Source organism: Geotrypetes seraphini, chromosome 15, assembly GCF_902459505.1.
Source record: "Geotrypetes seraphini chromosome 15, aGeoSer1.1, whole genome shotgun sequence".
Lineage (NCBI taxonomy): Eukaryota > Metazoa > Chordata > Amphibia > Gymnophiona > Dermophiidae > Geotrypetes > Geotrypetes seraphini.
In genome coordinates this window covers 7,214,504-7,228,084 of record NC_047098.1, presented here as the reverse complement: position 1 = coordinate 7,228,084, position 13,581 = coordinate 7,214,504, and the positions used below count along the sequence as shown (strand labels likewise).

Sequence of the window (13,581 nt, the reverse complement as noted above, 5' to 3'; positions counted from 1 at the left end):
CTGTTCAGGTTTTTATCTGCCGTCATTTACTATGTTACTATGTATTATTGTGTATAACGTATGTCAGTATCTAGCATTAATCTCTATCTATGAACTGTGTAGGTAAATATTCCTGTTATAGGTAATTATTAAGTCATTCCTAGGCACTTACTTTATAGAATATTTCTGGCATTCTCCTGATTTGTTTGGCTCAAATGTGAGAAATCAGAACATACTTCCCATCTGGATAACAGCCAACAAGCTTGTACGCCCTCCCCTTATCCCCCCCAAGGTATGTCAGGATCTATTTAAGAGATGTTCTTCAAGATCATTTCACACAAGCTACAGAACTGCCAAGACTTTTCCAGCAGCCAGAGAAAAGGCGCCGCTTATAGGTGAGTTCGTTAAGATTCAGGTGTTTGATATTCCTCTTTTTTCCAAGGATAGGAGCTCAGGAATTTCAAAAAGGCAGCATATGGAACCTAAATATTTAGCATAGTACAATGCAGGAACATTATTTGAAATTGGGAAGAGATAGCCAGAATGTACGATGGACTTCTCCAATGGAGAGTCCTCAGTTCTTGCCACAGTAGAAGTTGACCGTCACACCATCAGCATAATGCAACTTGTAACTGGCTTGTACGTTCGGGGAAGTTATACTTCGCCCATTTTGCACAGATCTCTGTTCATCTTATAGGATTAACACAGCAAACGCTCTACTTTACTCTAAAAACAGAAGCTACACTTTTCATAGTTTTTGACTCATTGGTTTGTATTTTTAATTTTCTTTTCTTCTTATTTGGTGGTTTTCCCATTTTAACTTGCAGTAAATGAGCTTAAGGAAATGGTATTTCATTGTTTTTTGAGTCAGTTCAAATATGTAATGATAAATTACATTTTTTAATTAGGATTTATTTACTGCCTTTTTGAAGGAATTTGCTCAAGGCGATGTACAGCAAGAATAAGTCAAACTCAAGCAATAGACAGTTACAGCAGTAAAAATACTCAAATTATGGCATAATATACACTATAAAACATTTTAACAGACGACAGGGTGCTATAATTCAGGGGGGGTGATGAAAAGTTGGGTTCTCATCCCAACCAACCAACTTCCTAAATTCTGAGCATTATTTTGCCATTGTAGCTGAAAACAGTGTTACCTTATTTCGTTAAGTGTCAATTTGCAGAAACGAAATTCTGTGTTTTGACATTGGTTCAGATCAATGATTGATCCGATTTGCTTAGTGGAAAATTCTAAGTTATATTCAACCCAAAATTATAAAATTTGAAGAGAACAAACTTATATTGAGCCAAGCCAAATTCACCTTTTTTTCCCACCACAAGACCTCAAACACACAAGGCGTTACTTCAGTATTCTTTCATGCCCTTACTGGGGTGATGTGTTACTCAGTTATTAACAGAAGAGCACTTAGGGCAAAAGCAAAATGCTCTTTTATAAATAATTGAGTAACATATCACCCCAGTAAGGGCATGAAATAATATTGAATTAATGCCTTTGGTGTTTCAGGCCTTGTGGTGGGAAAAAAAGGTGAAATTGGCATGGTTCAATAGAAGTTTGTTCTCTTCAAGTTTTGAGATCATTGATTGAACCATATCCACAGCATTCTCATTGTGGTTGGGCTGAGAACTTTCCAGAGCCCCCTCGTATGCTCAGCCGGTGTCATGCCTTGTGTGGGTTACTAGTATGTTAGTTACTTCTCCTATTAAAGGCCTAGGTGAAGAGTCAAGCTTTCAACTGCATCTTGAAGCAGAGATATCATAACAAGGCTCATTCCTTCCTTTTATGGTAGCTTGACTCCTTAGAAGCAATACCAGGAGACTACCTCTAGGGGTTGCAGCTGCTCTTTTGAACCTAGAATCACAAGGCATAGAAACAACTTGGAATCACTCCTACCCAATTCCACTGGACCACCTCAGATTGTTTCAGTCGGCCCAGGGGAATTATGGTGATGGGCTAAGACTAGGGATTAGAAAGGTGCTTGTAGGGGGGTCTTTGGAGGAAGTCTTTGCTTGAGAAGGATGCCATTATTTCTCCAGCTTCAGCCCCTTTAAGGTGGCGCCTGCGAATATTGGACATATGTTAGTAGCCCAAAGGTCCCGGGAAGGAAAATAATCCCAGCTGGCTTGTGATATTCAGCATAGCTGTATTATTTGATCTGTATAGTAATGAGGGACTTTGCCTGCATTTGCATACTTTGCATCTCATTTGCTGGCTTTTATTGGAATTGAATTAGCACCAGAGCACAAATCAGAACATTCAAGTAACATGGATATTACGCTAAAGCTTTTCTATGATACAGCTGATCTTATAGCCAAGGAGTCAAATGCAGATATTAGATGGGGCAAGATGGGTGGTACAGAATGCTTTCGGATAAACAGATGGAAGGTTAAGTTCAAGGCAAGTACAGTAGACTCTCAGTTAACCGGCACCTATGTGGATTGATAGATGCCAGATAAATGGTGTTTCTGGTTGCTTGAGAGTTATTATTAAAAATAGGCCTAACTAATACTATACCCCATACTATGCCATACCGTAAACTGTTCCAAACAAACTACCGGACATGTGGTAGGCAAAGCGCGGGCATACTTAGGTGTGGCGCGCCAAGTTTACACTTAAATTTCCATCAGTTTCATTTTATTTGAAGTATTACAGTATTTCTTAGATTTTTTTCCCGGTTGCTTGAACGTTCTGGTTGCTTAAGTTCCGATTAATAGAGAGTTTATTGCATGTGCGTTATGGATATGTGAAGGTTTTCTAGACCAGTGATTCCCAACCCTGTCTTGGAGGAACACCAGGCCAATCGGGTTTTCAGGCTAGCCCTAATGAATATGCATGAGAAAGATTTGCATATGATGGAAGTGATAGGCATGCAAATTTGCTTCATGCATATTCATTAGGGCTAGCCTGAAAACCCAATTGGCCTGGTGTTCCTCCAGGACAGGGTTGGGAACCACTGCCCTAATGAATATGCATGAGAGAGATTTGCATATGATGGAAGTGATAAACATGCAAATTTGCTTCATGCATATTCATTAGGGCTAGCCTGAAAACCCAATTGGCCTGGTGTTCCTCCAGGACAGGGTTGGGAACCACTGCCCTAATGAATATGCATGAGAGAGATTTGCATATGATGGAAGTGATAAACATGCAAATTTGCTTCATGCATATTCATTAGGGCTAGCCTGAAAACCCAATTGGCCTGGTGTTCCTCCAGGACAGGGTTGGGAACCACTGCCCTAATGAATATGCATGAGAGAGATTTGCATATGATGGAAGTGATAAACATGCAAATTTGCTTCATGCATATTCATTAGGGCTAGCCTGAAAACCCAATTGGCCTGGTGTTCCTCCAGGACAGGGTTGGGAACCACTGCCCTAATGAATATGCATGAGAGAGATTTGCATATGATGGAAGTGATAAACATGCAAATTTGCTTCATGCATATTCATTAGGGCTAGCCTGAAAACCCAATTGGCCTGGTGTTCCTCCAGGACAGGGTTGGGAACCACTGCCCTAATGAATATGCATGAGAGAGATTTGCATATGATGGAAGTGATAAACATGCAAATTTGCTTCATGCATATTCATTAGGGCTAGCCTGAAAACCCAATTGGCCTGGTGTTCCTCCAGGACAGGGTTGGGAACCACTGCTCTAGACGTTGTCCTTGTCCCTGGGACCTGACAGTATAAAGTTTGGACTGACCATGGTGTTTTATTTTTAAATTTCTCTTTTAGATTCTGTGCAGAAATGAAGAATTACATAACATTCCTCACAGTCCTCATCTCCTGTGAGTCCATCTTCTACTGTAATAATGTATTTTTATGAAGCATTGTCTAATGTCTTACATTACAAATGTTCTTTGGTTCCACAAACTCCTGCAAGCTCTATGTGGCATAAAAATTAAAGAAAACCATCCAGGCAGTCCCTGAGAGTCTGGATGGAATATTTTTTGAAGAGAAAAGTTTTCAATGCCTTCCTAAAAAGTAACTAATCCTGTAGCTTTCTAATTTGAATGGGAAGTGCATTCCCAAATGGAAGGGATTCCGTAGGTGAAATCTGAACTCAGATATATGGGTTCCAATTAATAAAGCTTCAATTAGTAGACAATATGTCTATCAGTAATGAAGTTTTAAATATGCTTTTATCATTTTATATTGTGCATCGCTTAGTAAAAAAGATAAGCGATTAATCAAATGCATATTAAACTTGAAACTTGAAGTAGCTCTATCATATTTGTGGTCGAAAATATTAGCCACACTACGGTATTTTGAATTGTTTAGATTATTTTAATTAAATCCTTCTGCCACCCTGAATATTGCTGTAATCCAGTACTGACAGAAGCGAGCTTTGAACAACTAACACAAAAAAAAAAATAAAAATGGAGGGTTCTAACAGATTACAAATTCTCCTTAGCTTTTTCAACAGAAAAAAAGATTTCATGACCAGCATATATGGCAGTATAGAAAGAGCGTTTTGTTTTCAGATTTTAACTGAAAAGTACCAATGAAGCACCCTGCCATGCCAACACCCAAATCAAATCAGTTTTTATTGGATCAATGTTTGTAAAACATCACTGACCCTTGACTATGAGGAAGGGCTGTGGCTCACTGGCCGAGCTGCTGCCTCTACACCTAGAGGTTGTGAGATTAAATCCTAGTGACCCTGGGCAAGTCACTTAATTCTCCAGGCACCACTGGTTTGAATGTAAGCTTTGAAATGCCAAAGCCACAAAAAGGCAGCATACAAGTCCACCTAATGTTGTTTTTTCTTTTGCACCAGTCAGCAATAAAACAATAACCCCACCCCCCTAAAAAAAAAAAAAGAGCACCTTAGTACCACAGGAAACCAGGGTAGAGTCAAAAACTGTGGATACAATATACTCAGTGGCCTAGTAAGGAGGGGTGCTGTCTTGGTGCAGGTGCAGGCACCTCTCCACCCCCACCCACCCCCACACGCCATGCTCATGCCCTCCCTTCCACCTCCCCTCCATGTCTCTTTAAAATCTCCGCCAGCGTGAGCAGCCACTGTAGGCTGCTACTCGCACCGGCCTGGCTCCCTGTGAAATCACTTCCGGGTCTTGGGGCCAGGAAGTTGTGTCAGAGGGAGAGCAAATGTAGGCTAAAAGAGATGCTCGCGCTGGCAAAGATTTTGACAGGTAAGAGGGTGGGGAAGGAAGGGAGCGAGTGTGGCATAGGGGCTCAGGAGGAGGGGGCGCCTCCCACCATCACTACGCCACTGGCTGTTCTTGATGTCAACTCCAATTGCTAGTCATAATCCAAGCAACACGCATCAACGAATGTTGGTGCGGACTCAACACGGTCTGTGTTTCAGCTGTGAGCGCCTTCTTCAGGGGTCCGAATACTGAACGTCACAATGTGGAAAAAGGAAGCGCCAATGAAGAACGTAGCAGCCAAAGCTCCTGTAGCGATTGCAATGTCAGTTTGAAGATACATCCAAGTACTTCTCTGAAACAGGAACCTTGACTGTATCTTCGCATTCATCTTTGAGTCACTTGCATTGCACAGCCTGATAGTGAATAGTGAATAGTGAAGAAGGTTTTTTATGCCAACAAAGTTCCATTAAGGCGTCACCAGTTCCATTAAAACAGTGTGTCGGAAATGCAACATCTGCGCATGCGCGGATGTCCTCCAGCCCTGAGCCTTCTATTACTGCTTTGGGGGGAGGGTGCCGCAGAAGGAGAGGTGAGGGGAAGGAGCAGAGCACCAGCTGACTGACTACAGGACATGCCTCTCCCACCCCCTGAGATCTTTTCCTGCCCCTGCCCCATTCCTGCAAGCTCCATCCTCATCTGCACAAGCCTCAAACACTTTCAAATCCTAAGTAGCGACATTCTAGAGCTCAGATTGTGATGTCATAATGCCTCATTCCACCAATGATTAAGCTCCATCCCTCAAACACTTTAAAATCACAAGTAGCAACATTCTAGAGCTCAGATTGTGATGTCATAATGCCTCATTCCACCAATGCCTAAGCTCTGTCCTCATCTGCACAAGCCTCAAACACTTTAAAATCATAAGTAGCAACATTCTAGAGCTCAGATTGTGATGTCATAATGCCTCATTCCACCAATGCCTAAGCTCCGCCCTCATCTGCACAAGCCTCAAACACTTTCAAATCCTAAGTAGCGACATTCTAGAGCTCAGATTGTGATGTCATAATGCCTCATTCCACCAATGATTAAGCTCCATCCCTCAAACACTTTAAAATCACAAGTAGCAACATTCTAGAGCTCAGATTGTGATGTCATAATGCCTCATTCTACCAATGCCTAAGCTCCATCCTCATCTGCACAAGCCTCAAACACTTTAAAATCATAAGTGTTCGAGGCTTGTGCTGTTAAGGCTGAGCTTACAGGAATGGGGCAGGGACAGGGACAGAACTTGCGAGGACGGGATGGGGAAATTGAGTTCCTGCGGGGATGGGAATGTCATTCTCTACACTGCACCATTCTAGAAATCAAAATGTATTAAAAGTGAGTCAAGTACAGGACAATGAAGCCATTGTGACATCACTGAGGAGGTTGGCTCTGATTGGTAGAATGAGGCATTGTGACATCACAGTATCAGCTCTGGTTATCAGAGGCTGAAACTTTTCACACTATTTATTTATTCTGTTTTCCCAATATAGTAGCAGTATAGAATCTTTCAGTAAACAAGATTGTAGATGTTTTTATTGTGAGCTGCTTTGGTAAATAAATCAATAAATAAAATAATCACCTCCATATTTCAGGTGCAATTGTGGTGCATAGCGATAAAAAAAGGAAGTGTAACAATCAGATATTTGAAGTTATTGGAAAACTTGCCAATATACCTTTGAAACTATCCGGATGTCCTTGTAGACCTCAAGGCAACGGCCCAATAGACAGGTAAATTCTTGCTAATTATTACAGTAACTTTACTTTTTCGTTCCAGGTGTACAACGGCTGTCAAAATAGGGTGTCATGAGAAAGCATCAAAGTGTGTCACATGGAAAAATCACCCAATATTCAGAAAATTCTGAGCTCCTACATTTCTACTTATAAGTTAACCCCCGCTTTTATGAAACTGCGATAGCAGTTTCTAGCACGGGGAGCCGCGCTGAATGGCCTGTGCAGCTCCCGACGCTCATAAGAACTCAATGAGCGTCTGGAGCAGCCCAGCTCCCCACGCTAGAAACTGCTATCGCACTTTCGTAAAAGGAGGCCTAAGTTAGCCTCCTAAATCTGTGTCCTCTTTTCAACGAAATTTAGAAGCGTTACTTTTCAGCTGAAAATTCATCTTAATTTATCAGCTTAAGAATTAGGCTCAGAAATGTAAGCCTCCCATTCATCTGCCTAGATTTTATGAACTAGTGCTGAAAATCAGTGCTTAACGCTTAACATCTTAAGAACATAAGAATTGCCGCTGCTGGGTCAGACCAGTGGTCCATCGTGCCCAGCAGTCCGCTCACGCGGCTGCCCCCAGGGTCAAAGACCAGCGCCCTAACTGAGATTAGCCTTACCTGCGTACGTTCTGGTTCAGCAGGAAGTTAACTTTGTCTTGAATCCCTGGAGGGTGTTTTCCCCTATAACAGTCTCCAGAAGAGCGTTCCAGTTTTCCACCACTCTTTGGGTGAAAAAGAACTTCCTTATGTTCGTACGGAATCTATCCCCTTTCAACTTTAGAGAGTGCCCTCTCATTCTCCCTACCTTGGAGAGAGTGAACAACCTGTCTTTATCTACTAAGTCTATTCCCTTCATTATCTTGAATGTTTCGATCATGTCCCCTCTCAGTCTCCTCTTTTCAAGGGAGAAGAGGCCCAGTTTCTCTAATCTTTCACTGTAAGGCAACTCCTCCAGCCCTTTAATCATTTTAGTTGCTCTCCTCTAGACCCTTTCGAGAAGCACTGTGTCCTTTTTCATGTACGGCAACAAGTGCTGCATGCAGTATTCCAGGTGGGGGCGTACCATGGCCCAGTATAGCGGCATGATAACCTTCTCCGATCTGTTCGTGATCCCCTTCTTAATCATTCCTAGCATTCTGTTCGCCCTTTTTGCTGCCACCGTACATTGCGCGGACAGCTTCATTGACTTGTCAACCAGTCCTCCCAAGTCTCTTTCCTGGGGGGGTTTTTCCAAGATCACACTGGACATCCTATAGTCGTGTATAAGATTTTTGTTACCGACATGCATCACCTTACACTTATCCACGTTAAATCTCATTTGCATTGTCACGGCCCATTTTTTGAGCATGTTTATGTCACGTTGTAGGTCTTCGCAATCCTCCTGCATCTTCACTACTCTGAATAACTTTGTATCATCTGCAAATTTAATCATCTCACTTGTTGTACCAATTTCCAGGTCATTTATAAATATGTTGAAGAGCATGGGTCCAAGCACCGAACCCTTCACCCACTGATTATTCTCCTAAATTGAAGAGTTTAGTGAAATTTTGAGTTGAGCCCTAGAAAATGTTCAAAGAGAGCATAACTCTCAAAGGACCTTTTTACTAAAGAGAATTAAACCCTAATGTGTGGTTAGTGCGCTAGAACAGGCTACCACAATATGCATTAAAGTGTTTTCCCTAACTCGTGGATTAGATATTTTTAAAATACGCTTTTTGAGGGGGCGTGTTATGGACGGAGAATTGGATGGAAGTATTAACCAGCTATCATGTTCTCATAAGTGTGTGCTAGGGCTGCCCAATTCAGGGGAAGAATTTTGATTCGATTTGGCCTTTTGAATTGATTTTTCATAAGAACATAATAGTCTTTGGGTTTTTTGGGGGGGGCTATTTTTTTTAAACTTTATTAAATTTCCAAACCATCATTGTGCAAAGAAACAATTTCAATATACATATTACATGAAATGCACATTAAACTTATAGACATTAATGCACAACTATTTCACCCCCCCTCAAATAATCAGAAAAAGTATAGATCTACAGGAAATCTTCCATTTATTCCCCGAATGAAATTCCAATGCAAAACCCTCCCCCCTCCCACCCACCCTGGATGTGTATGCTTAAGGGTCGATTAAATCAAATCAGTTATCAATCCTTACAGAACTTAGTCAATGGTTCCCAAACATCCATAAATTTCTTATACCGTCCCTGTTGTATGGCCGTCGAATGTTCCATTTTAAAAGTACAACAGAGAGATTCCCACCAGAAAGTGTCACTTAACCTATCCCAGTTCTTCCAGTTCTTCAAAAGGAGTTGAATGGTTTATTATTTCGAGCTGATATTTGACTTTTAGCTCTCATTAACGTATCGAACCAGATGGTATCGTACGTCAATGCCACTAATATATTATTCACTTGATCCCAAATGGAGCTCCAAAATTTAAGTATCAAGGGACAATAATATAGTAAATGATCCAAAGTCCCAACTTCAAGATGACAATGCCGGCATCTATTAGATTTTGATCTAATTTCTGTAAATGAACTGGGGTCCAAAATGCTCTACGTAATGAACAAAACCATGGGCTCCTTTTATCAAGCCGCGCCAGCGGGTCTAACGCGCTTGACTTTTTATCACGTGTTAACCCCCGCGCTGGCCTAAAAACTACCACCTGCTCAAGAGGAGGCAGTAGGGCTAACACGGCTGGCGGTTTAACGTGTGGTATTATGCACGTTAAACCACTAGCGCGCCTTTGTAAAAGGAGCCCTATGTTTGGCTCATAGATGCTGACACCATATACCTCATCCTCCAAGTCCAGATTCGTGGCCATTGAGACGCAGTAATCTGATGCTTTATCTCAATGCTCCAAAAGTCACGAAGACCAGTCTTTGGTTTCTTATTTAAAAATCTGCTTTGACTTCTTGTGTTTCTTTTTCATTTCAGGTGCTTCCTCAGTCGTAAGGCCTGTCGCAATTCACTGAGAACGAATAGCTGCAAACCCAGTTTGGTGACGTATAGTTACTCTTGCACCAATGGAACCGTCACCTGCAGTAAGTGACCCAGAGGTTTAATTCCCAGAAAGTTTCAGTTTTGTTTGGCCGCTTTATCAACTCAAAAGCAAAGCACTTGATCGCACACTCTTTCAAAAGACGTCCCCTTTGCCTCTCTTTTGGTTTCTCGATATTCCAAGGCGAGGTGCTCTTTCTTTTTGCCCTGCCAAGCAAAGTTTGAGGCATAAACCTCTCTCATAAAAGCACATAAATGCTAACACCCATAAGTATGTTTTTCAGAAGTTCTCAAAAGTCTCCCAATCAAGCTGAAATCTAAGCGTGGGACCTCTTTCATAGATTTGCATAAGTATGATTTCAAAAGCTTTTGGAAAACATCTCCACAGGCTTCCCTCTGCCATGTTCCAACAGTGGGGAAACAGGAATTGGCATCAGGGAGGTAGGTCACGGCAGAGGGAAACCTGTGAAGCCAGTAGAGGCAGCAAGTATGAATCGCAGCTGCTGCAGGGAATGCCTTGAAGGTACATCAGGAAGGAATGGAGGATGTCAGCGAGAGAGGGAGAGTTGCTGGTCCATGAGCGGGGAAGAAAAAGGTACAGACATGTTGGGTTTGGAACCATGGGCACAGGGGCTGAGAGAGAAGAGAGAGGGAAAAATATTGGATGTGGCAGTGAAGGGGAAGGGGAGGATAAAAAAGACCCTGTACTTTATAGATCTACGGCGGGGGTGGGGGAGGGGCATTCTGAGCCAGAGTTTTGGAAGGGCCCACCCCACCAAGTTAACTCTAGATCCACTCAAAATAGACAATCTGACAATGCCACGCTTATGATGATATTAGCTCACTGCAGATACCGAAGAGGCTCTTGTCTTGAAGCAGAAGCGTGTTCAAGTATATTTTTTAAAAATTTATACCGCCTAATCAGACTTCTAGGCGGTGTACAGCAGTAAAAATGGATTATACAAAATACATTTAAAGTTAAAACAAGGTTACAGAATTACTAAGGTGGGACATCACTAGGGAGAGTTAATTCAACAAGCAATTGAAACAAGACGAGCGCTGACAAAAGGGACGTGGAATAGAAGAAAGGAAAAAAAGGGACAAACATGAGGTGGGGAGAAATCATAGTAGACGAGATTCATTTTGTTGCGGGAATCTGTTTGTTGGGACGTTCTGAAAATCTGTTTTTCTTTCTACATAGACCCAGGGACTTCGTGTCAAAAGCAGACCTGCGGATGTGACAAGGCAACTCTCAAATGCCTCAAACTGAATCTCGGCACTCAGAACATGACAAACGTTGCTTTACAATTGATCACGTGGCTGAAGACGTGCTTCTTATAAAATATTTTACCTTTAAAGCAAAAATAGCCTCCTTCTCAGATGCGAGTGCTAATCATTCCTTTACGATCTTTCATTTAAAAGAAATTTGATGATTTCATAGTAGAAGCCTGTAGCGTCCTTTGTCTTTTCTCATCATGCAATCTATAACCACGTCTTTTCTGTAGTTTTACAAAGAAAAAATCTGCGAGCGATTTATATGAGGACATTTTTTAAAAGCCAGTTAGGGTATATTTTTTTAATCGTGAGGGGTGTCAACCACAGCATCTAATGCTAAACCTATCCACAGACCCATTTAATAAACCGAGGGGGTCCTTTTACATAGCTGCGGAAGAAAATGGCCGTAGTGCGCTCTGATGCTGGGTTTTCCCGTACTCTGAGGCCATTTTTACTGCAGCAGAAAAATGGCCAATTTTCCATTTTTCAATTAATGGCCATGGGCTCACGTTGCTATTACCGTCCAGCCAATTTTAAAAAGTTAGCGCATGAGCCCTTACCGACACCTATTTTGTAAGCAATAAGGATTCATATGCGAATCCTGCGCAAATCAGTTAGCATGCAGTAATGTAAATGCGCTGATTAGCACAGAAGTACCCGTATTCCGCTCCCCGACACTCCCTCTCCGCGGAAAAAGAAATTTTAGGGTGCTGTGTGTGCGCACACATTCGAAAGTTGCCATCGGACGCACATCTCACAATAAGTCCTTTGCAGAGAATGGCACGGAGACAAATTGTTTCCATCCCCAGAGGATCTCAAGATCCCCGTCCATCCACGTGAGCCTGCGCCTGTCCCTGCCCCCTCCCTGTAAGCTCTGCCTTAACCGCACAAACCTAGAACACTTAAAATTTTAAAGTGTTTGAGGCTTGCGTAGATGAGGGCGGAGCTTAGGCATTGGTGGAATGAGGCATTATGACATCACAATCTCAGCTCTAGAATGTTGCCACTTAGGATTTTAAAGGGTTTAAGGCTTGTGCAGATGAGGACGGAGCTTGCAGGAATGGGGAAAGGACAGAGCTGGGATGGGATGGGGGATAGAGAAATGGCATGTGGACTGGGAAAATTTGTCCCCGTGTCATTCTCCAGCTCATTGTTGCTCTTGAATTGCTAAATTTGTCTTCATTGTATTTGAAAATCACTGCTTTGCCGCACTCTGAGAAGGATCAAGAGGCTTTTTTTTTCTATTTACACTGTTATATATTCAACAATAAAATCAAATCTTTCATCTGCAGTTGGCTTGTTGACCATTGTATCTATTTTCTTGCATTTTGGCTTGACAGACTTGTCCACTATTTCTGGCATCATTCCCTTGGCCTTGACATGTTCCGGGATTTGCTCTTTTCATTTTACCCAATACCATCATTGAACTGTTCTCCAAACCTCTTGGGACCTGAGCTAGGTCAAATAATCTAATAGGTTGAATAACTAATTAATACCTAGAAGCCATGGAATAATACAGGGGGACTGTCTACTCCGGGCGTGGTCTTCTTAAGGGCGCAGTGGCACACCTCTTCCTCTCCAACCACTGCCCGCCCACTGGCTTGCTTGCCTGCTCCTTGCCATGCACGAACACCCCTTATCTTCCCCTATACATTTTTGGCCTGAGGCTGCTGCCCACGTTGGCATCGGTGCTCTCTCTGACGTCACTGCTGGGACCTTAACCTAGTAAGTGACGTCAAGGGCGAGCCAACACCGACATGGGCAGCATGCTGCTCATGCCGGAGAAGTTAAGGTACAGGGAAGGAGGCGTACGCATGGCAGGGCGGACTGCGAGGGGTACCACTATCCCAGGTGCCGTTCACCCTTACTATGCCACTGCCAAGAAGTGGCATTGCAGGTTGGCAGTAGTTTCCAGGGAAGGCGTAGGGTAGAGATAGCAGAGGCCTTAGCCTCCAGGATCTAGTTGGGTTAGAGAGAGAGAGAATCATAATAAGGTGGGAAGAGGCTGTATCAGGAGAGGCAACCAGCGATGACCTCCAGGGTTCAAACAAGGGACGTAAGAAGCGCTACACTGAGTCAGACCAAAGGATCATCTAGTCAGCATCAACTTTACAAAAGTGGTCAATCCAGGTCACAAATACTTGGCAGGATCCCCAAAAAGTAACGAGATTCCTTGCCACTCACCCCCTGAGATAATAAGCATTGGATTTCCCAAGTTCTATTTTAATATCTGTTTATGGACTTTGTCTTGTTGGTAAGAGTCATCCATGATAACCAGCTGCCGTCACTGTAAGATCACTTATATACGTATAATTATCCAACCTTGGTTTCATCAAGAAAAACTAATATGGGCTGTTGGATAAAGTATAAGAAAAACTCTTTTGGTCAACTGCAACCATGGTCTTTGCTGAGGTCCCCT

The 13,581-nt window shown here is 42.5% G+C and overlaps 1 protein-coding gene across 1 annotated transcript; it reads left to right on the top strand.

Annotated features, from left to right (window-relative positions):
* The first annotated feature begins 294 nt into the window (after positions 1-294).
* On the top strand, positions 295-12,453 carry LOC117349219 (basic phospholipase A2-like). Its single transcript, XM_033922412.1, has 5 exons — positions 295-374; positions 3,738-3,790; positions 6,754-6,889; positions 9,825-9,931; positions 11,089-12,453. Exons 1-5 carry the CDS (start codon positions 295-297, stop codon positions 11,226-11,228), a joined length of 516 nt encoding a protein of 171 aa, XP_033778303.1. The 3' UTR covers positions 11,229-12,453.
* The last annotated feature ends 1,128 nt before the right edge of the window (positions 12,454-13,581 follow it).

Coding starts and splice junctions, on each gene's coding strand:
- LOC117349219 (XM_033922412.1), top strand. CDS start 295: ATGTTCTTCAAGATCATTTCACACAAGCTACAGAACTGCCAAGACTTT. Junction 375..3,737: donor AGAAAAGGCGCCGCTTATAG/GTGAGTTCGTTA, acceptor TTTCTCTTTTAG/ATTCTGTGCAGAAATGAAGA. Junction 6,890..9,824: donor GGCAACGGCCCAATAGACAG/GTAAATTCTTGC, acceptor TTTTCATTTCAG/GTGCTTCCTCAGTCGTAAGG.